The 21887-nt window shown below is 51.8% G+C and overlaps 1 protein-coding gene across 1 annotated transcript; it reads left to right on the forward strand.

Moving 5' to 3' along the window:
* Nucleotides 1–1827: 1827 nt before the first annotated feature.
* ZNF839 (zinc finger protein 839) lies at nucleotides 1828–18884 on the forward strand. Its single transcript, XM_072840015.1, has 8 exons — nucleotides 1828–2131; nucleotides 7298–8095; nucleotides 10960–11193; nucleotides 12757–12849; nucleotides 13867–14016; nucleotides 16738–16851; nucleotides 16981–17110; nucleotides 17864–18884. The coding sequence occupies exons 1-8, from the start codon at nucleotides 1844–1846 to the stop codon at nucleotides 18745–18747; spliced, it is 2691 nt and encodes an 896-aa protein (XP_072696116.1). The 5' UTR covers nucleotides 1828–1843; the 3' UTR covers nucleotides 18748–18884.
* Nucleotides 18885–21887: the final 3003 nt, after the last annotated feature.

The following is a 21887-nucleotide window of genomic DNA, read 5'->3' on the forward strand; positions in this document are numbered from 1 at the left end:
AGAAGGCAGGACAGCCCTGAAGGCAGGCGTGGGACTCACCCAGCAGGCACTTAATAACTGTTTGTCGGGATCCCTGGGTGGCGCAGTGGTTTAGCGCCTGCCTTTGGCCCAGGGCGCGATCCTGGAGACCCGGGATCGAATCCCACGTCAGGCTCCCGGTGCATGGAGCCTGCTTCTCCCTCTGCCTATGTCTCTGCCTCTCTCTCTCTCTGTGACTATCATAAATAAATAAAAATTAAAAAAAAAAAATAACTGTCAACCAATGGCCCCACTGCGCTCTCTGGGGAGGAGAGCTAAGAAAGAAGCACACACCAGCAGTTACAGGACTCAGTGGGAAAGACACACAGAGCCAGGAGGGTAGAGAGGGGAGATTGGGAAAGGTTGGGCTGTAGAAGAGGGAGGAGTGGTGGAGCTGGGATGGATGGTACTGAAATGTGGAGAGGGGTGGGGACCTTCCTTCCTTCCTTCCTTCCCTCTCCCTCCCTACCTCCTTCTTTACCTCCTCCCCTCCCTCGTCCTCCCTCCCTCCCTCTCTTTCCTTCCTATTCCTCTAGGCATCATTCACTCTGTAATCCCGTGCTCTGGGCCAGGGCCTGTGCTGAACATTGAATAAAATACCATCTTGGCCCTTAGGTACATCCAGGGTTCCCAGGGTTCTCCTGGGAACAATTTGGGGTTGAGTTCACCCTTGTTAAAAATGCACACTTTGTGTGTGGGGCGGTGCAGGGGTGGCTCAGTCCCTTGGGCATCAGAGTTGATTTCTGCTCAGGTCATGATCTCTGGGTGGTGGGATGGGCCCCCCACCTCCTGCTCCACGCTGGGAGTAGAGCCTCTGCCCGTCCCCCCTTTAAAAAACTGCACCCTTTGAGGAGGCCTGGCCAGTTGGTGGAGCACCTAACTCTTGATTTCAGAATCCTGAGTTCAAGTTCCACGTTGGGCATGGCACCTACTTTAAAAAAAATAATATAACTCATTATTTTTAAAAAGATTTTATTTATTTATTTGAGAAAGAGGGAGAGAGAGAGAGAGAGACTGTGCATGAGCAGGGGAGGGGCAGAGAGAGAGGGAGAAGCAGGCTCCCGGTTGAGTAGGGACCCTGGGATCATGACCTGAGCCGAAGGCAGCTGCTTAACCAACTGATCCCTGAGACACCTAGGCGCCCTGATAAAACTCATTATTTAAAAAAAAAAAAAAAAAGCACACTTTGGATACCCTGCCGAATCTATTAATCGGGTGTTTTTTTTTGTTTTTTTGTTTTTGTTTTTGTTTTTGTTTTTTTAAAGATTTTATTTATTTATTCATGAGAGACACAGAGAGAGAGAGAGAGGCAGAGACACAGGCAGAGGGAGAAGCAGGCTCCATGCAGGGAGCCAGATGTGTGACTCGATCCCAGGTCTCCGGGATCATGACCCCGGCCAACGGCAGGCACTAAACCACTGAGCCACCCAGGGACCCTATTAATCGGGTGTTAAGGCAGGATCCTCAGGTGGTTCTAATGCACATGACCTCGAGAACTTCTGGATAGTGTGACGCCAGGCTGAGGGGCGCTGAACTCCCGGGCCCCCGCCTCGGGACCCTGGGGAGCTCCCCGAGCGGTGCTACCTGAAAGCTGGATACACCTGCGACCGGAGAGAGGGAAAAGAAGCCCACTGGGTCTTTGGCGCGGAGGCGAGGGGCGGGGCCAACGAGGCCCCGCCCACTGGCGTGCTCTTGCAGGTGCGGTCGCCTTCCGAGGTGTCTTGGCCTGCGGGGCACTCGTAGTCCCCACCCCCCTTTCCCAGGTGACGCACATTTGAGTCGCCGTCGCGCGGGTGCGCGGGTTCGAGCCTCCGTGTCGGCTGCCATGGCGGATGCGGAGCCGGAGGCTGAGGATGGCAGCGAGGAAGGCGGCGGCGGCCGGGCGCCCCCCGGCCAGAGCGGCAGCTCGGCGCGCGTGGCCCCGCTGGGCCCCGAGCAGCTGCGGCGGGTCCTGGAGCAGGTGACGAAGGCGCAGCCGCCCGCCGGGCCGCCGCCGCCCCCCTTCGTGCTGCAGGACGCGGCGCGGCGGCTGCGGGACGCGGCGCAGCAGGCCGCCTTGCAGCGGGGCCCCAGCGCCGAGCCCCCGCGCCCGCCGCGCCTGCTGCCTCCCCAGGTGAGGCACCGGGAGGGACGTGGGGAAACTGAGGCCCCGAGGGCGCCGGGGCCTCGCGGCGGGCGGACGGGGCCCGAGTCCCCGCGGCCCCCCTTCGGCCTCGGAGCTGCGGGCGGGAGAGCCGGCGTCCGCCCCCGCCTGTCACCGCGCCTGCGTTTGCAGCTCCCGCAGCGGCCTCGTCCAGCCGGCCGGGCCCCCGCCTGGGACGCCCTCCCGCCTTCCCGGCGCCGCTCGGGGCCTTCGTCATTCGTCCCGCGTTTGCTGAGCACTCCGCTGGGTTCCAAGCACTGCCCTAGGTGCAGCAGGGGCCGCCGAACAGTCAGTGAAGGACCCGAGGGAGGTTCTGGGAATGACAAGGCGGCTGCTTTAGAGTGAGTAGGCCTTAGGCCCGACGCTGGACCCGAGGCCTGAATGCATTAGAAGGAACCAAGCTGCAGAGCTTTTCCGGTGGAAGCTGCCAACGCAGAGACGTGGGACGCAATTAAGCACGTTACCCTGGTTCCCTGCAGGATGTACCAGCCTGGGTGGTGGTACCTGGGCGTGACACCGCGGTGCCCAGCACAGTGCCTGACATACACTTAAGGAAACACGTGAAAGAAAGCACTCAGCATACCACAAAACCTCATTTCTCACTGTTATTATTTCGCGGGTCACACAGCTGTGGGCTACTAGGGAAGCTGGGACTAGAGCACGGCCTTCCAAGCCCCGAGGGTCTGGCGTAGCTCCTGAAGCCAGAGGTCCTTCACATCATCTGTAAATCCACACCCCCTTTCATAGCTGGGCTTGCAAATGGCACTGGCGCTTCTCATCCCAAAGTTCCTGGAGACGTGCTTCTTCCACTAGAAGAAATAGATGGAGAATAGAATCAACAGTGATAGTTGTTGTTATTAACAGTCTTCATTGGTTTTTATATTTTATTTTATTTTATTTTATTTATTTATTTATTTATTTATTTATTTATTTATTTATTTATTTATTTATTTATTTCACTGAGTGATTTTGGCTGCTTAGAGTTGTATCCAGTTAGTGATCAAGACTGGGGAAGTGTCTTGCTAAAGTTTGAGAAGACAGCTATGATTCTGCCCAAACCACTTAGAGAGGTGTGAGCTTAAGTAACCCAACCTCTTTGGGCTTTGGCCCTGTATTTGCAGGAGGGATGGCTCATTGGATGAGCCTTCTAGCTCACACGCTGCTGAGAGAAACCCATGTCTCTTGCATAGGCAGTGCACAGCAAGTATGGAGGGTGATGGTGGCTGCTATTTGCAGAGCCTCTACTCCATGCCTGCCACTGCGCCAGGCCGCTTCTCAGGCACACAAATATGTTTGTATCCCCATTTTAGAGATGAGAAATAAGCTCAGAGAGGTCGAGTGACTTTGCCCAGGGGTCCCCAGGTATGGCTGTACTTCAACACCTGTTGAATGTGACCCCAGCTTTTTGAGTTTGGTATGGCAACTTAAAGAGTCCGAAAATGGCATTTTCCATAAAATGCAAGCACACTTAATCAGGATGAAGCGGCATGCTTGTATTCTGCAGCTAATCTAATTGGGATGACATAAATTCTACCTGCCTTCACAGTAGTCTTGCTGTCTAGTGAGCTGATACCCTTTGAGGCCCATGGAGGCTGCACAAACAAACCAGATGTGTACTTAGCACCTAAGGAGGTTATGATCTAACCAATGAGGTAAAACATGACTTAGGTAACTTTTAATCAAGGTCAGAAAGCTACAGATAACTCAGTGCACTTTGTCGAAGGGTGAGTCCCAGTTGAAAATATGGAAGAGGACAGGCAGGGGTGGGGTGGGTTGGGGTGGAATGTGCATTTGGAAAACCCAGGCCAGGCCATGTGATTCTCTGTGGAGAGTGGTGTGGATCAGAAGGCACAGACCAAGTGGACCCACTCATGTGGGTCAGATTTTGGCTCACATTCCTCCCCACCCTCCTGTTCCTGTACCTTAGAAACATTTTCAGTTTCTTCCAACAGGCCTCACCCTTTTTCATGCGCCTGTGCATTCACACATTTTCCCTTACACCTAGACTACCTTTCCACCTGGCCAAAATTCTCTTCTGCCTTAATAGATCACCTCTCAGGGCACCTGGGTGGCTCAGCAGTTGGGAGTCTGCCTTTAGCTCAGGTAGTGATCCCAAGGCCCTCGGGTCGAGTCCCGCATCGGGCTCCCTGTGGGGAGCCTGGTTCTCCCTCTGTGTGTGTCTCTGCCCCTCATGAGTAAATAAATAAAAGCTTTTTTTTTAAAAAAAGTAGGTCACCTGTCGTGGGAAGCCAGTCCTTCCCCACCCCACCCGCAAGGGTGCCTCTTACTGTACCTGTTGCACCATGGTGTCATTGTTTCCTTAGGGAGCCCATTGTCTGCCTTCCGAATCGTCAGTGGAGCTTTTGAAAGTACAAATTGTGGGGCAGGAGATCCTGATTCAGCAGGTCTGTAGGCATGGCAGGGGAAGCTACCCACCTCAAGGGTGAGGCTAGGACTTGGCTTATTTTTTTGTAGTTTTTTTTTCTTAATTGAAGTATAGTTGACATACAATGTTAGTTTCAGATGTACAACAGTGATTCCATGGGTTTGTACATTATTCAGTGCTTATCACAAGTGTAGTCACTGTCACCATACAATGTGGTTACAATATTACCAACTATATTTCCTATGTCGTACCTTTCACCTCCATGACTTTATAACTGGAAGTGTGTACCTCTTAATCCCCTTCACCTATGTCACCCATCTCCTCGCCCACATTGGCTTATTTGTAAGTATTGGCACACAGATACTTAGTAAAAGTTTGCTAAGTGGAATAAATATATAACAAAGTATCAAGTACAACACCCACATGCTAAACTAGTCTGGAGCAGATGTTTTGCCAGTGAGGTACTCCTAACATAATAGAATAATAGAATTTGGGGTGTGTGTGTGTATTGGTATTATCTGGTAATATCCCAAGAGGTTAGACCTAAATGACTGGTAGTAATGTGAAACAAGTATGATTATTAAGAGATCATTGTCATCCAATTCACAAGTACCCCAGGATTGGTCCTCATGAGCTTCTGGCACCAGCTTTTTACACAGCCTCATAAACTGGTATATTGAATTGTCTCTGTTCTTTGTGGTAGATGCATAACATGGAGACAGAAGTTTCATTCTGCCCTGCATGACATTTTTATTTTTATTGAGCCTCCACATAGTATATAGGGTTGAGTCCAAAGAGGGCCCATTGGAGGTCCCAAATCGGTGGTCCTGATCAATCAGGGGGGAATTTTGCCCTAGAGAGGTGTTTGGCAGTGTCTGGAGATGTTTTTGTCACAAGTTGGGGAGTGCTATTGGCATCTAGTGGATAGAGGCAGAGATACTGTCAACATCCTACAGTGTACAGGACGGCCACCATAACAAAGAATTAATGGTCTGAAATATCAGTTGTGCCAAGGTTGGGAAAACTTGTTTTGGATGATGAGGTTTGTCTCTCTTTTCCTGCACAAATGTTCTGATTATTTCTGTACTTCGAGGCTATGAGCCTCGTCCATTTTGCTGTCTCTCCCCTGAGCTGTGACCATTACATCCCTAAAACTTAAATCATTGTCTCTGACACATGGTCACTGCTCAATAATTATTTGTGGAACATTGTTGATGGCAACCCCCCACCCCACTCTTGGTGGATGTTCACTGTTGCAGACTGTGCTGTCTTGAACCTCTAAGACCTACATGTCTTTACCTATGTTTCTTATGGAATCCAAGAAGCAGAGTTGCTGTGTCTAAAAGCATGTGCATTTAAAACAATTTTTTAAAAGATTTATTTATTTTAGAAAGAGTGCACGCAAGCAGGAGGAGGGGCAGAAGGAGAGAGAATCTGAAGCAGTCTCCCCACTGAGCGGGGAGCCCATTGTGGGGCTCAATTCCATGATCCTGAGATCATGACCTGAGCCGAAACCCACTGTCAGATGCTCAACCAACTGAGCCACCCAGGCACCCCTGAAATTTTATTAGATGTTAAAAAGTTGTCAAACACCCCCTCCTAGGTATGTGCCCTGGAGAAACTCACACACGTGTACACTCACATCTATGAAGCTTCTGAGCATACCAGAGCACAAGGCTATAGACACTTGTCCATCAATAGGAAAGTGTTTTCATACTGCAGAGTAAATGAGAACTACACACCTCCACATGGATGAATTTCACAAGCCAGATAGGGAGTAAAAAACCTGAAAAAAACCCCACCAAATGCAGGAGATGATTTTCACTTACATGAAGTTTAAAAGTAAGTCAAAACTGAACTGCCTAGTTTTAGGGGATATCTACATATGTAATATATAAAATGCATGAGAGGGGCACCTGGAGGGCTTAGCGGGTTAAGAGTCTGACTCTTGATTTTGGCTCAGTTCATGATCTCAGGGTCATGGAATCAAGCCCGGCATCAGGCTCCGTGCTCAGTGGGGAGTCTGCTTGAGAGTCTCCCTCTCCCTCTGCCCCTCCCCACTACGCATACTGTCCTCCATCCCCCCTCTCAAGTAAGTCTTATAAAAAGTGCATAAGAAGGACAAACTTACAGGATGGGGTAAAGATGCCAGCATGCAGATTGGAAGAATAGCAAAGTTGTATCTATAAGGGTAATGTTGTATACCTTAAGGCAGGTGGTAGGGACCTATGTTACATTGCTCTTTATGGCCTTTTTTGTTCCTCGAATTTCATTAAAAACTTTTCAATAAAATGAGCCTATGTACTGAATTGAGTCAAATTTAGAGTAGTAGGAATTCCAAGTAAATATGAATGTAAAACTGTAAAGAAGGGTATTTCTTATTGGGCCATGAAGTCAATTTAGTGGAGTATGACTAGTATTTTTTTAATAATATAGAATAGACACTATCAGAAGACATTTATGTCTTAGAAATGGTAAGTAGTTAAAAAAAATGGTAAGTAGTTTTGTGAACTTTCATTTATGTATGCACATGTTTCTGCACAGGCACATATGGATGTGATGTAAAATATATCACTGGTCTGGTCAGAAAGCTTGAGAAACGCCACTGTAAATAGTGCGGTTACATTAAATAGATTTTTATAGGCAAGATGTATTTTAAAACTTAAAAAAATGTCAGTAATACACTTAAGATGAGAACAAAATTGTAGAAATGTTGATAAGCATAATGCTTTTCTCTTTCTGTCTTTAAGCAACTGGAAGCCATTTGTGTTAAAGTAACGTCTGGAGAAATGAAAGGTCAGGAGAGGCCAACGCCCCCACTGGCCACCATCCAGCCCAAGCCAGCCAGCCTGAGCCAGCTGCCCGTGAGGCATTCCAGGGTGCTGGGGCTTAGGGTGCAACCCGTCTTGAACACCGGGCCACAGCCGCGCTTCCCAGGTAACTTACCTCCCGTTCAGGTGTTCATACAGAGGCCACTGCCCACCCTCCAGCCAGTGGCTCCGAACGGACAGGGTGCCGCGCTGGCCCCTTTCTCAGCTTCTGACCCGCCGGCAGCAACATCTGTGTCATCCAGCTCTGCGAATTCATTTATTTCGCACACGAAACACACTGAGAAACTAAAAAAATCTTTAAAAGTGAAAACACGTTCCGGACGGATATCTCGACCTCCCAAGTATAAAGCTAAAGATTATAAATTCATAAAAACAGAGGATTTGGCTGACGGTCACTTGTCAGATTCTGACGATTATTCAGAACTGAGTGTGGAAGAGGATGAAGAACAGAGGGGAAAGCAGGCGCTCTTTGACTTGTCCAGCTGCTCCCTGAGGCCCAAGACTTTTAAGTGTCCAACGTGTGAAAAATCCTACATTGGAAAGGGGGGCCTGGCCCGGCACCTCAAACTTAACCCAGGCCACGGCCAGCTGGAGTCCGAGGTGTCGCCGAGTGAGAAAGCCAACGGGAGCAGGAGTGCCAGCCGGACCTCGCCGCAGCTGCCCACGCCAGCTCTGCTGAGTGAGGAAGCGGCCCCGTCGGCCGGCGCCGGCCTGCAGGTAACGTGTGGGTCTGCTGGCTGTGTCCTTTCTGCCCCTCCTGACGTCAGCCTCTGTGGTAGCTGATGGCGGTTCAGGTGAGGCTCGGCGGAACGGCGATCCGAGCTGCGCATCTGACATTTCCCTGCTGTCGTCCACGCCGCCGCCGCACGAGCGAGGGGATGCGTGTCCCTGTGTGGCGTGTGCAGCGGGGTTTGCTGAGCGTGTTCCGTGGGAACATAGCCCCTGATGCTTTAGATCTGGTCGGTAAACCTGATCTCCGAGCCCTCCTGGCTGATGCTGACCTAACAGCAGGCCTTGGGAGAGGTCTGGGTTGGCAGAGCCCACGGGCGCGCTTCCTGGAGTGTGGCAGGGACCCGCGCTGGCATTTCGTCCCTTCAGAGACTCACAGTCAGACCAGGCCGGTGGACGTCAGCCTGGCCGCGTCACTGCGTCAGAGTGTGTCGACAGCAGGTTTATACATTCCTAAACGTGTGGCGTGTGTGTGTGTGTGTGTGTGTGTGTGTGTGTGCGCGCCGTGGGCGAGAGGTCGGTTATTTCCCAAATGCAGACGAGACGGAGCACTTCGCTCCCACCAACGGCGGGCCTCGTCGGTCACCCTCACCCGCTTCGCCTCAAGCTCCTCCTTCCTTTTCCTCCGGCTTGTGGGGGCTGTCACCTCTCTCCGTGCCTGTGGCTAGGCAATGACATTTGTAATTGCGGTTTCTGAAATGTTAGAGAAACCAGCGCTGGAATCAGCGTGGCTACTCGCTGGGAGTTTGTGATGTTAGCGACTGGGGTGCTGTTGAAGCCGAGCGCCTCTGCCCTGGCCGCCCCCCCGCCCCAGGGCGGCTTCTGAAGGGGCCTGGGGCTGGCGCCGCTTGGGCGTCCTTGTTGGGGTCCAGTGCAGGACCAAGGGCAGCCCCGGGTGAGGGTTCCAGAGTACTGCCTCCCCATGTGGCATTAGCTTCCGTGCTAATAACACCACCACAGTACCGTTTATTGCATGGCCCTTGTGGACGGGAGCCTTGTACACCTTCTAGAACTCGGCCAGGCGGGAATTAGATTTAGCTCTTCTGATTTCACAGCCCACAGCTGAGGCTGCCTTGTTGCGGGAGGCTCTGCACCTCTCATGGCTGGTAAAGCTCCAACTTTTGAGAAACCTCTCTACTTGAATTGAGGGAGGACTAGGGCGACATGTAGTTTATCATCCAAAGCAGGACATTCTGAGAGTGAAAGGGGCACTGTTAGTAATCCCAGGGACAGCAGCTGTGCTGGTCTCAGGACGACCAGGCTAGCTGGCACTTCTACTTCCTCCAATAATGAAATCCTAGGGGTGCCAGGGTGGCTTAGTCGGTTCAGTGTCTGACTCTTGGTTTGTGCTCAGGTCATGATCTCGTGTCATGGGATCGAGCCCTGATTCAGGCTCTGCTTTCAGTGGGGAGTCTGCTTGAGATTCTCTCCTCTGCTCCTCCCCCCGCTCTCTCTCTCTCTCTCAAATAAATAAACAAAATCTTTTTTTTTTAATTTTTATTTATTTATGATAGTCACAGAGAGAGAGAGAGAGAGAGAGAGGCAGAGACATAGGCAGAGGGAGAAGCAGGCTCCATGCACCGGGAGCCTGATGTGGGATTCGATTCCGGGTCTCCAGGATCGCGCCCTGGGCCAAAGGCAGGCGCCAAACCGCTGCGCCACCCAGGGATCCCAACAAAATCTTTTTAAAACATGATGAAATCCGGGGATCCTTGGGTGGCTCAGGGGTCTGGCACCTGCCTTTGGCCCAGGGCGTGATCCTGGGGTCCCGGGATCGAGTCCCACATCAAGCTCCCAGCATGGAGCTTGCTTCTTCCTCTGCCTGTGTCTCTGCCTCTCTTTCTCTCTGATATACATAAATAAAATATTTTTTTAAATGAAATCCTACACCACAGCAGAAGCAACTTGTATACTTGACTTCCCGAATACAGGCACCTGCCTTGGGTGTCCTAGCTGCCCAGATGGCAGCCACCTTGAGAGGTGCCTCCAGCTGCTGGGGTGCAGAGGGATGTGCAGGCCTGTGTCTCCCTGTCCTTTTCTGGGAGCCAACTCCTGGCACCTGAAGCCATAGGCAGACCTGGCATTTCTCCTGCGGTAATGAAGATGTAGAGGGAGAGCTCCATACGAGTTAAGAGGACGTACTTGGTGCTCGCTGCCACGTGAAGTGTATTCCTTCCATCCATCCTGGGAGATGAGGTGGATTACTCCTGTGTTCAGAGGGGGAGCGGGTATGGAATGAGGAAGTAGCTAGACAGCATCAGACCCAGGACTCTTCAGAAACTGTGCAAATCCATAAAGATGAAGATAGATTCACAGCTCCTGGGGGCAGGGAAGAATGAATGATGCCAACGGGTACAGGGGTTCTTTTGCGGGGGCGGGGGGCGGGGGACAAACATGTTTTGGGATTAGTGGTGATGGTTACACGTCATACATTTTCAGTGTATGAAAAATGTACTGAACTGTATCTTTTCAAAGTATGAATTTTATGGTTTGAAGTATATCCAATAGGAAATGATTTTTTAAAGTCATTTAAAATGGTTAAATTATGAATGCCCAAATTTCAGTTTAATTTGTAAGCTGACAGTCATGTCAGATAAGTTCCTTGTTTCATTTCGGGCAATACCCAGGGTTACCAGCTAACTAATACTCACCAGGTGTTCGTATTAGCAAAGGGGAACTTTGTTGGGAAAGTTGAAGATGCGTTGATCATAGTTAATGTGTCTTGATAATACAAAGGAGAAATAATTTAGCAAGTTCCTTGCTTTCGACTTGACATTTTTTTGCTGTCAGGTTGTCACGATGGTGTATAAAATGTTGTTTTATTTTTGTTTTGGGTGTGCAACGCTATCTAGAATAGCCAGTCTATAGAAGTTGAAGAGGCCTTGGTATCTGAACCAGAAAATGGAAGTTATTCAGCACTTTTGGGACCAGAGGGACACCCAGGCCCTAGAAGAAGTGACTGCTCCACAGCTCCTGCAGAGGCCAACACAGCTGTCCTTGGGCGGAGCAGCGAGGCTCACCTGCCTGAGGATGCCCGTGCGGCAGGCGTGCAGAGCACTTCGAGGGCCAGAGCCAGGCTCAAGGAGGTGCGTGGCTCCTAGACCCCATTCTTGAAACCTGTGTCTTCGGCATGGTGTGTGGCAACACACTATTAGGTTTCTGAATTAAATGTCAAATACCCAGATCAACTGAAGAGTTCACCTGAAATGTAATTGGATGAAGTGTGTAATGAATGCAGGGATAGCATTACCTGAAGTAATTCCCAGGTTTCCCTATTTGACATGATAAGAGGGCTTCAGGTATATCAAGAGCTGCTTGCCTTTTTCAGTTTTGTGATGATTATAACCCATGTTTTCATAGAAGCAGTTTAGCAAACAACAGAAATGGTTTCTATTTTTCTGTAAAAAGATTTAAGGCATAAAAACATGTTTCAGGCTTTGAACCCTGGAATCTCCAGCCCTTTGAGAGTAGGCTTAGTGAATTGAATCGGATTTAGGAAAGTGGAACCCTAAATTCATCCAGACTGTCTCTGGCTGGGATGTGTTAAGCTGCCGCATAATGGCCAGGTGAGTATCGTAAAGAAGTGAACGGTAGCAGAGTGCAAAGTAGTGAGTTAGTGAGACAGCTGGTCTCGGGTGCCCATAGGGAACCAGGGCCTCCAGCTCACCCGCAGGGGGAAATGAGAGGTTTTCAGACAGGAAGCGGGTTTCCTAGAAGACTTGATGAGCTTTCATGTGCCAGTGGGAAATTTAAACCCTGGTGAATTCGCTTTTCTCTCATTGGGCTTGTTAATTAATCCCAGATGATTAATTTTTAGAAGTAGGAGGTAAGGTCGTCCTTGACTCGATTCATTAACATTTATGATACCACCATCACCTGAGTGCTGTGTGCATGGCAACACGTAACAGCCACCTCGGTGCCAAGTTCCAGGTTTACTTCATTCCATTGAGTCCGTGACCATCTGCCCTCTGCTGACACCCGTGTACTGCCGGTACGCCCTATCACATCTCTCCTGATCCCCGGATCTCTGATTTCAGACATCCTCACCCGGGTGTCCCGTAAACCACTCCAGCTTCACTTCTCAGCAGAGCCCACAGAGTCCGCAAGTCGGCTTCCTGTCCCACCGCTAACTTGTCCAGGATCTGCCTGGGCGCCAGCTGGGAACCCACAGTCATTCCTGACACCCCTTCCGTGACTCCTCCTCCTGTCCAGAGGAGCATGCCCTCCCCGCATCTCTGTCTCCCCACCAACCTCACCGAGCCATCCCTGCTTTCACCTGGGTCCTCCTCCCACTTGTCCTTTGGCGGTGGTCTCCAGACTGCAGGCTGCCTAGACTTGTTTGCTTTATCATCTCTGGTACTACTTAGTGTCTCCGGAGAGTAGGGAACACATATCCTTATCCAGGGCCTGGTACCCACTACATGTTCAGTGCTGCCGTAGGGGAGTCAGACTTTGAATCCAGAGTCGTAGGTGTCATTCATGGATAAACAAGTGAGCTATTTAATAAACGGAATGGTTATGGTTGAGAGTTGCTTAATCACTGAGATTTGGGGGAACTTTATGTCTTTTACGTTCTTTGTTGTATCAACTTGTTGGCTCCTGGGAGATTCTCTTGGGCTTTCAAAGTCATCCAGTGCTCTCTCCTGTAGTTTCTCCGTGGGTGTGACCGGGACGCACTAGTGGAATTGGCCTTGCCTCCATTGGCCCAAGTCGTGACCGTGTACGAGTTCCTTCTGATGAAGGTGAGTTGCTTTAGTGAGTCTAAATGATGGAGGGGTGAGTTGCAGTTATTTAGAAAGACATCTTTCACATTTTAGAAACAGCCGGGCCACTTGGAATCATTTCACTCCCCCAGGACAGAGCTGAAGTGAGCCTACTGGCCCCAGCCAGATGCCTGGTGTAGGGCTCCTGCCTGCATGGCCAGGTCTTTCAGGCAGGCTGTTCAAGGACCCCCTTGCCTGTTTTTAACTTTGTGTGGGAGGCAAGAAAGTGGTGGCAGCAAACCATGGCCAGCCCATGGCCCTCATCACCTCTCTCCCTGGCATCTCCCTGCCCTTGCCGGCCTGCTCCACAAGGCTCTGCTCTCTGGTGAGCCTGCTCTGACAATGCAGGAGGTGCCAGCAGAGCTACCCAAAGGAGTAAGCTGCCCTGGCACCCCTCCGGCCTGTAGGCCCGTCCCCAGAACTTTTCTATTCCCTTCCTCTCCCCCAGCCACCCCTTATTTTATTTTTTTTATTTTATTTTATTTTATTTTACTTTATTTTATTTATTTTATTTTAGATTTTATTTATTTATGAGAGAGAAAGAAAGAGAGAGAGGCAGAGACACAGGCAGAGGGAGAAACAGGCTCCATGCAGGGAGCCCGAGGTGGGACTGGATCCCGGGACTCCAGGATCACGCCCTGGGCTGAAGGCGGTGCTAAACCGCTGAGCCACCCAGGGATCCCCCCCAGCCACCCCTTCTCTGGAGCTCTGGCCCACAGTCCTCTGTTGGATGTCATCCTGGAGATGATTTGCTCTCTGGTCCATCCTGGTGTTGCCACTGAGCACAGTGGGCACACACAGGCTCTTACTGGGGAGTGGAGGAGATGATGGCCGCTGAGGGGCTTATATCCTTCCCTCCTTGAAGCTTCTTTCTGTATTTTCCATTTCATTGCCTCTGGTTTATTAAAAAAAAATTTTTTTTTATTATTTATTCATGAGGGACACAGAGAGTCATTGCCTCCGGTTTAAACATTTGTCATCTTTATCTTCATGAAGGTTGAAACAAGTCATCTAGCAAAGCCTTTGTTTCCAGCTGTGTATAAGGAATTTGAAGAGTTGCATAAAATGGTTAAGAAAATGTGTCAAGATTACCTCAGTGGTTCTGGCCTATGTTCCCAGGAGCCTCTGGAAATAAGCAACAATAAGGTAACAGTCTCACATGGGGAAAAGTTTTGCTTTTAGATTTGTTGAAGGAAGGCTATCCATTTAAAGAGAAGAATGTTTTTATTTTTATTTATTCACTTTTTAAAGTCATCTCTACACCCAGTATGGGGCTCAAACTCATGACCCTGAGATCAGGAGTCGTATGCTCCACCTACCAAGCCAGCCAGGCACCCCAGATGAGTATGTTTTTAGTGATGACACCTTCATAGTCAAGTGCTTTTCTGCTCTTTTCCCATCAAGTAACATTTAAAAAATTATAACAGCAAATGGTGTTTGTTGGGAAGCCTTAGGAATGCAGAGAGGCCACAGCAACACCCAAAAACACCGTAGTCTCTCACTGCTGACCTCAGGGAACAGCACGGTTGGTAGGGGTGTGTGGTGTCCACCCACCGTGGGCTGGGAAGGGTGACCAGGGGTCACAGACACTGTCGGTGGTGGTTGTGACAGGATTCTTGTTTCACTGTCACGGTCATCATCAAGTTGCCTCTGGCTATATTGGGTTCTGGGTAAAAAATATGTTTTGAACTGATGTGGTTTTATGTGTTTGGATAAAACCCTTTGCTGGGTGTAGCCTGCCCCGTGTGGTCTCATTATTCAGGGATCCCCCCACCCCCGGGCAGGCCTCAGCTTTGCCTTGAAATGGGGCGCTGAGTGATCCATGGCTTCGAGTAATTCCTGGTTATTCAAAAACATACTCTTGCAACTCTAGCCGGTGCACGGGGCTGCACGAGCACCTGGCTCCGGGCTCCCAGACAGACCAGGCTGGGCCACTCACTGCTGACAAAACCCACAGGCAGAGAGGCGAGTGGGGCACACAAGAAAGGAGCTTATTTCAGCGAGGCCGAAACAGGAAGGAGAGCGGACGAGCGTCTCAAAGACCATCTCCAAAATGCTTGAAGGAGTTGTAGGTGGACGTCAGGAGAACGTGGGACAGAGGTGGGTGGGCGCAGGTGGGCAGCGAAGGGTCCTTTACTATGTGGGGGTCAGTCACGAGGGGTCGTGCTGGCTCAGGGCATCCTTGTTGCTTGAGGGGTAGTCTCGATTCCCCTCATGGGATCCTGTGCCCTCAGAGTCTTCTCCCTAAACCAAGAGACAGCCGGAAAGAAGAACCCAGCAAGTTTGAGGTCAAAGTAGAGCAGCCACTGTCCTCTTTCACAACCATAAGGAATAGTCTGGCCATCTTGCCTTTCACTGCTGTCTAAGGGTTCACGGACCTGGTGACGGGTCTGCCTACCTGTCCTAACATTGGCGTCACACGGAGTATGTTATTTCTGGAGCAAGCAGTCTCGAACCACACTGGGACACAGTCCGTGGGGCTTCGGACTGTGTCTTTTGTTATTTTGGTCATTAGCGTTATACAAATTCAATATTTAATATTACCTAATAAACTTTTGTATTTTATTTTCTTGAATTACATATTATAAAAATGTAATGGGTTTTTTCTAAGCCTCGTACAGATGCTGTAGTGAGCAGGAATCACTGACATGTTTTTTTGTTTATTTTTTATTTTTAAAAAGATTTTGTTTGTTTGAGAGAGTGGGTGCACAGAAGCAGGGAGAGTGGCAGGGGGAGGAGGAGAGGGAGAAGCAGACTCCCCACTGAGTAGGGAGCCTAGTGCGGGGCTCGATCCCAGGATGCTGAGATCATTCATCCGAAGGCAGACACTTCACTGACTGACACACCCAGGTGCCCCTGTTTTTTTTTTTAATATTTATTTATTTTAATAAGAGTGTGCAGGCAGGGAGAAGGACAGAGGGAGAGGAGAGAGAGAATCCCAATAGACTCTGTGCAGCCTGGCGTGGGGCTTGATCCTACGATTCTGAAATCAAGAACTGAGCTGAAATCAGGAGTCAGATGCTCCACTGACTGAACCACCCAGTGCCCAACTTATATGTGTTTTAAACTGTGAGCACAGCAGGTGCGGGCGTCATCCTGTCACAGGGCGGACTGGACACATACACTGCCGTGCACGCCCGTCGGGACCCATCTTTGCAGGCAGTTCAGGCGAACCACAGCCTCCTAGGAGCACAGACCAGGGCTCAGCTTGCAGGGACACAGGCAGGCTGGGAGGTACTGGACTCTACTTGGACCCTGACCTGCTGCCCTCCTTCCCTCCCCTTCCCTCCTGCCCCACAGTGTTCCTTCCTATGTCCACACATACATAGCGACAGCTGCCACTTGTCACCTTTATCTCATCTTCACCAAATCCCCCCAGGGCAGCTGTGGGCACCGCCCCCCCGCCCCCAGGATCAGGGAGGTTCCCTAGGCCAGGAGCGGAGGAGCTGGGGCCCAGCTTGGTTCGCAGGCTCCCAAACCCTCACCCCTTGTGCTGCCTGGAAAAGGTAGCCCTCGTTCTGGAATGGGCACGATTGTTTTCCTGAAGGTACCGGTGAGCATTCAGAATGGGAGGGATCATGGGCCAGGACCCACTCTGGTGTCTGACACTGAAGAGGTCATAGTGACGTTTTTAAAAAGCTGTTTGGTGTCTGCTTCTATCCTGTGCCGACACAGAACCTTCCGGTCCTGGTAAGGACCCATTCTCTCTTCAGCTGTTCTTCTGAACTTCACGGCTATCTCCGTTTCTGTCAGTGTCGAGGTGGCCTCGTGCCACCCGGCGGGGCCTCCCAGGTCCCCTTGGTCCCGGAGTCCTTGCGTGTGGATGTGCTGCCAGCACAGCTCCCCCTGTGCGCCCTTCCTCCTCAGGTGGCCGAGTCTCTGGGAATCCTGGAACTCCTGAGGACGCGAGCAGCATGCCGCAGCGGGGGGCCGGGCCGGGCCGAGCCGGAGGACGCCAGCCAGCAGAAGCGGGCAAACGAGGTGGGCGCGGTGAGGGGTGCCGGGTGACTGCGCGCTGCCGAGTGCCCGCGCTCGGACTTCAGCCCACAAGAGAAGTGCGAGCTCGCCCGCTCCTTCCTAGTCCTAGCTGATTGCGTCTCCTCTTCGTAGACTGCAGAGGAGGGACTGGCCTGGGCGAAGAGGACCAGAAGAGAAGCCGCCCCCCGGGACACCCTGGAGCCTTCTGTGGACGGCGGAGGCCTGCAGAAGCCCGCCTCGTGCGCCCCCGCTGCCAGTGAGGGTAACGCGCTCTTCCTGTGTGCGCCCGAGGCCCACAGGCCTGCTCTCCACGCGCGGGTGCTCCTGGGGCCAAACTTAAGAGAACCAGGTTTCTCAAGAGTTTTATCCCAACCTGCCAGTGTTCTCCCCTCCCCGTTCCTTCCCCCTGGGTCTTGAGGTCTGGGAGGCCTTCTCGAATCCCTTAGTGAAACGAAGAGCCACCGCATGCTGGTGAGTGGATCGCTCTCAGGAGGGTCCCAAGGACACGCCACGCCTGTGGCTTGGCTTCCCTGAGACTTGGCTCTAGGTGCCAGCTGAGGTTTCACGTTGGAAACCAGACCCACTCTGGTTTTTATTCTGCTCTAGCCAGAACCTGTCAACCAGACGCGGAACATACGGTGTACTGAGAATCATTATACCACTTTCTAAGACCGCCCCAGAGCCTGCTTGATCCCAAGGCCTCCAGCTTCAGGAGGCCTTCTGTATTTTAGAACTTATTACTGAATGCTGCTGAGGGGGAGGGCACCTTGATTGGGTGGAAGCAGGGAGAACCTGGCACCCATTCAGTGCATAGCTCCCCTCGCCTGACTGACCCGTGTGGCCTCGTTCAGCTTCCTCCATCCTCGGAAGCTACTGGTCCCAAGGAGCAAGGAGAGTTTAGGTTTCCCTTTGTTTTGCCACAAAATTACCTTGGACCAGCTTGTTTGGGAGTGAGTGCAGTGAACGGGCCCCACGGCAGTACGTGTATGCTGACCTGTGTTTCTGAACCATTTAGGTTGTGCCTCTCAAGGGAGGGGGAGCGCCTCTCAGCACTCTGAAGAAAGCCACGCGATGCTGGTTTCTGATAGTGACGGAAGCATGTTACACACGGGCCGGCAGCTTAAAGCGTTTGCTGACTTAGAGGCCAAGAGTGGGTCTGTAGCTCCTGCCCTCTCGTGTCAGAGTATCAGCGGGCCGAGTCTTTATTCTCAGTTGGGAGAGCCCGGGACGCGGACACGGGGACAGGTGGCCGCATTCCCTGAAGACAATGCTCAGGAACAGTCTGTGGCCTGGCACGCCGGGGACAGCCTGGGGAGCCGGCGCCTCTGCAGCCCCTTGCTGCCCCCTGGAGCAGTGGAATCCCTGCTGCCTTCGGGGTCTGGAAGCCTTGAGGTGCATGACTCCCACCAGAAAGGCCAGCGGTCCAGCTCCAGCGATGTCCTGCTCACAGAGGTCGTAGGCCCTCGGCTGGAGAAGGTTCTGTCTGTGAACGTGGTGCCCGCTGACTGTGCCCCCAGGACCGTGCGGGAGCTGGGGCCTCAGCCCGGCCAGGCTGCGTTGCTGTCCACTGGTGGGGATCAGAGAAGCCGTGTAGGGGACTTGGACCACTTCCCCTGCGGGGCTGAGGTACATGCTGACCAGCAAGAACTGGAGAGTGTTGTCGCTGTTGGCGAAGCCATGGCTTTTGAAATTACCAACGGGTGCCACGAGCTGCTGTCTCAGGGACAAGAACAGATGTTTCTTCAGACTTCCGACGGGTTGATCTTGTCCCATCCAGGCTCCATAGTGTCTGGGGAGGAGGACATGGTCCTAGTGGCAGGTGCGGAGGGGCCTGCCCTGCACCCGGGCCCCCAGGAAGGGGCTCCTCTAGAAAGCACAGAGGCAGAGGCTGCACAGTGAGGTGCCGTCAGACCACGGTCCCGGACGTGCGGGTATTTTATCCAGAGAAGGTCTATTTGAAGTAATGTATATTTTTCTATGTGAATACTGATACAAATGAATGTCTTATTTATAAAGGATGATGTCTTTCTACCTGACCCTCTCCATTCTTCTGTGCCTTGCTTGCCTCCATACTGATGGCAGAGCAGCTGCCGGCCTGGGTTCCTCTGAGGCAGTGAGTCCCTAGGGCCTCTGAGCACATTTACAGCCACTGCACTGTTACTTGTCTGCCCTGCTCCCCCCCAGCCGTGTCCCCGGCTCTCCTTGGCGATACACTGCTTTCCCACCATATCCGGGTGTAGTAAATAAATAAGTGATTCAGACTGAGCAGCACTGGGAGGTAGGACAGAGCCGTTTCCACCTGCACGTGATGGATGTGGGAGTGGGACATACGAGGTCCGCAGCGGGGTACAGCTGAGGACAGAGCCTGAGCCTGTGCCTCACCTGCAAAGCCACCTGTGCATGTCTCTTCTTGGTTGAACGTGCTCCTTGGCTTTGTTACTGGGAGGGACAGGGAAGGTCCTTTGTCCACCCTCAGCATAGCTGTCCTCTTCCCCTACTTGTGGACACTGTCAGGAGAGAGACCCCGAGCAAGCAGGGCTGGGATCACAGCTGCACCCCACCGTAGTGTCGTCCTCCTTCCGGGGCCTACCATGGAGGAGCGGGCTTTATTCTCAGGGGCGCTTTCCTGTCCTCTCCCTTGATCTCACAGCCGGATCCACAGAACAGAAGGCCGGTGTCCTAGGATGCAGTGGCCAGCAGTGAGCCAGGTGCCCACAAAGGCCAGGCTCACAGCGGGTGGGGGATTGGTAGGTACTGTGGTCTCAGGGACACTTCTCAAGAGCCTAGAGTAAGTCCCGTCCTGGGATCCTGGAGTGAGGACAGAGCCTCCTGCCTGAGGATCCGTCATGACCCTCATCAGGCAACTAACACAACAAACCAAGTCACACGTGGATGCCTGTCCGTGGTCTGGACCCAGGCTCTGTTACATAGGAATTTATTTTCTCTTTTTTTTTTTTAATTTTTATTTATTTATGATAGTCACAGAGAGAGAGAGAGAGACAGAGAGAGAGAGAGAGGCAGAGACACAGGCAGAGGGAGAAGCAGGCTCCATGCACCGGGAGCCTGACGTGGGATTCGATCCCGGGTCTCCGGGATCGCGCCCTGGGCCAAAGGCAGGTGCCAAACTGCTGCGCCAACCAGGGATCCCTATTTTCTCTTTATAGGATATTACCGAACACCCCAACACACCTTAATTTCACTGTCGTGGATAAGCTACTATAAACAGATGGTGGATTTAACTAATAGAGTATAAAACATCCTCATTCCATGGAGCAGAGCTGCAAGTGCAGAAGGCTCTGGCTATGCGCTCATTCATTTGATGTGTGCACGTTGACGGACAGCAGCACCAGGACCCACAGGCCTTTACTCTGAGCGCCTGTGCTGTACCTGCCTGGGCAGTGTTCACAGGGTCCCCAGACGGGGACAGATTATAGCCCAGCTCCGACCCCACAGCACTGCATTAGCAGACACTCCTCACTACATAGAAAACCAATGAAAATTCCCTTTCCTCATGAAGAATTTTCCTCTGTACACAAGTACTTATAATTTTTTTTTAAGATTTTATTTATTCATGAGAGACACAGAGAGAGGCAAAGACACAGGCAGAGGGAGAAGCAGGCTCCCTGCAGGGAGCCCGATGTGGGACTGGATCCTGGAACCTCAGGATCATGACCTGAGCCGAAGGCAGATGCTCAACCGCCGAGTCACCCAAGTGTCCCACAAGTACTTCTAATTTGAGATACTCAGATTAGGGGCAGGAATGAAGAGGCATCAGATCACAGACCCAGGACACATGCCACCCAACTGACTCCCATGAGGTGGCTGGTGAGGGCCCTTGGCCTCGTGAGGACATTTTCAGCATTTATCACCTTACCTGGCACCAAGTCCCTATTCAACTCCTGTCATTACTAAATGCAACAAAAGAAAGTCCCTTTTTTCCCTTGTTCTCTGGAAAGCGCTGGGGCCCTACAGCTGCACCCTCACCCCCCACCCCCGCCAGGCTCCTCCATGTTGGCGTCCCCAGTGGTCACAGGAGTGAGAAGAGCTGAACCAGAAGAGAGGCCATGGGGGAGCTGGTCTTTAATGTCCTCTGAGGCCTACATTTTAAAGAATAATGTCTATTTTCATCTAAGCACGTAGTCTGAAATGCCAAAAGCTACCAGAAGCCCTGTGCCAAGCACGGGTGGGTCAACTTCAGCCCTCGGCTCCCTCGGCCAAGGCGAGCACTTTCTCCTTTTTGGTGATTTACCTCCATGTGTCCCACTTACGTCTCGTACGGCTTTCTTGATCTGTTCGTGTTCGGCATCTACGGCCTATTTCACCGTGAGACACAAGACATGGCTCCCACCCCCTCCCCACTCCGCCCCCACACCCCCGCCCCAGTGTCTCTCTATCCAAGTTGTATTAAGTCAGGGTTTCAAGCTTATGGCGAAATATAAAATCTGCTCATCGCCGAGTCTGGTGATGCGCTACGACGGCACTGACCTCCCCGAAGCTTTGGTTTTTCCTAGAGAGAACCGCCTTGGGTTTTTGTTTTTGTTTTTGTTTTTGTTTTTTTTTTGCTTAGTGCCTTGCTTTCTTTTTTGCTATTTGTTTTTTTATTTTTAACAAAATTACACGTGCGTATAGCTCTCAGTGTCAGTTCTCTAAGCCATATATTTTTTAAAAGAGACAGCAGCCCCTCCCCTTCTTCTCTCCGTGGATTTGGGGCCCGAACCTGGGCGCCACGGTGCGCTCACGGCCCCATCGTGCCACACAATCGCCACGCTTTCCTCGTCCTCTTCTCGAGGTTACCACCTCCAGTCTTGTCGTTTGGCGTTTCAGTCTCCGGCCTACGTCCCGGGTCCCGGCACGTCCTGATGTTCTGAGTTGCGGCCTTAGTGACCCGAGGGGGAGGAAGCCCCGCGCTGCCCGCCGCCGCCGCCGCCCTGGGCGCACCTGGCAGCCTCCCGCTGGACGAGGGCCCGCGGCCTGGGCAGCCTCGCACCTTCTCTCTCGTCTCAGTCGTTCGGGCGGGAAACTCCGCAGACCGGAGGCCC

The sequence above is a fragment of the Canis lupus genome, chromosome 9 (genome assembly GCF_048164855.1).
Source record: "Canis lupus baileyi chromosome 9, mCanLup2.hap1, whole genome shotgun sequence".
Lineage (NCBI taxonomy): Eukaryota > Metazoa > Chordata > Mammalia > Carnivora > Canidae > Canis > Canis lupus.

Excerpts from the sequence above, each read along its gene's own strand:
- ZNF839 (XM_072840015.1), top strand. The coding sequence starts at position 1,844 with ATGGCGGATGCGGAGCCGGAGGCTGAGGATGGCAGCGAGGAAGGCGGC. Across the intron at positions 8,096-10,959 it reads CGGCCGGCGCCGGCCTGCAG|AATAGCCAGTCTATAGAAGT; the intron begins GTAACGTGTGGG and ends AACGCTATCTAG. Across the intron at positions 11,194-12,756 it reads CCAGAGCCAGGCTCAAGGAG|TTTCTCCGTGGGTGTGACCG; the intron begins GTGCGTGGCTCC and ends TCTCTCCTGTAG.